The sequence below is a fragment of the Pterocles gutturalis genome, unplaced genomic scaffold, assembly GCF_000699245.1.
Source record: "Pterocles gutturalis isolate BGI_N339 unplaced genomic scaffold, ASM69924v1 scaffold6957, whole genome shotgun sequence".
Classification (NCBI taxonomy): Eukaryota; Metazoa; Chordata; class Aves; order Pterocliformes; family Pteroclidae; genus Pterocles; species Pterocles gutturalis.
The window spans coordinates 35,968-36,502 of record NW_010115206.1 but is presented as its reverse complement, the minus strand read 5'-3'; the positions used below and the strand labels follow the sequence as shown (position 1 = coordinate 36,502).

At 38.5% G+C, this 535-nt stretch overlaps 1 protein-coding gene across 1 annotated transcript in view; it reads left to right on the top strand.

Moving 5' to 3' along the window:
• SCN8A (sodium channel, voltage gated, type VIII, alpha subunit) overlaps positions 1–535 on the top strand; it is a 39,556-nt gene that overhangs the window by 7,231 nt on the left and 31,790 nt on the right. The window contains exon 2 of the mRNA XM_010075099.1: positions 509–535. Within this exon, the coding sequence (XP_010073401.1) occupies positions 509–535 (27 nt within the window). The remainder of the gene's footprint in view (positions 1–508) is intronic.

Here is a 535-nt window from a genome sequence, read left to right as displayed (position 1 = left end):
AGAGAGGGATAACGGTGCTGCTCCTCGTGTGATGGAAACGTGCGCTCCTGGATGGGAGGTTTTGCTTCTGCTCTGTCTGAGGGGGCTGGTAAACAGCTGGTTTGGAGAATTATTCACGATGTACCGGTAGGTATGTTTTACCCTAATGGGAACTTCTTCTAGGAGATTATTCTTTAAAAAAAGCAGAAAATGCTATTTTTTTTACCGTGAAGGTTGTTTGTCTTTTTTTTTTTTTTTTACAACTCATGCTTTGATTTCCATGCATTAACTCTCTGTCTGAGGGGGCTGGTAAACAGCTGGTTTGGAGAATTATTCACGATGTACCGGTAGGTATGTTTTACCCTAATGGGAACTTCTTCTAGGAGATTATTCTTTAAAAAAAGCAGAAAATGCTATTTTTTTTACCGTGAAGGTTGTTTGTCTTTTTTTTTTTTTTTTACAACTCATGCTTTGATTTCCATGCATTAACTCTCTCTCTCTCTCTCTTTCTTTCTTTGTTTCTCCGCAGACCTTTGTAGTACTAAACAGAGGGAAA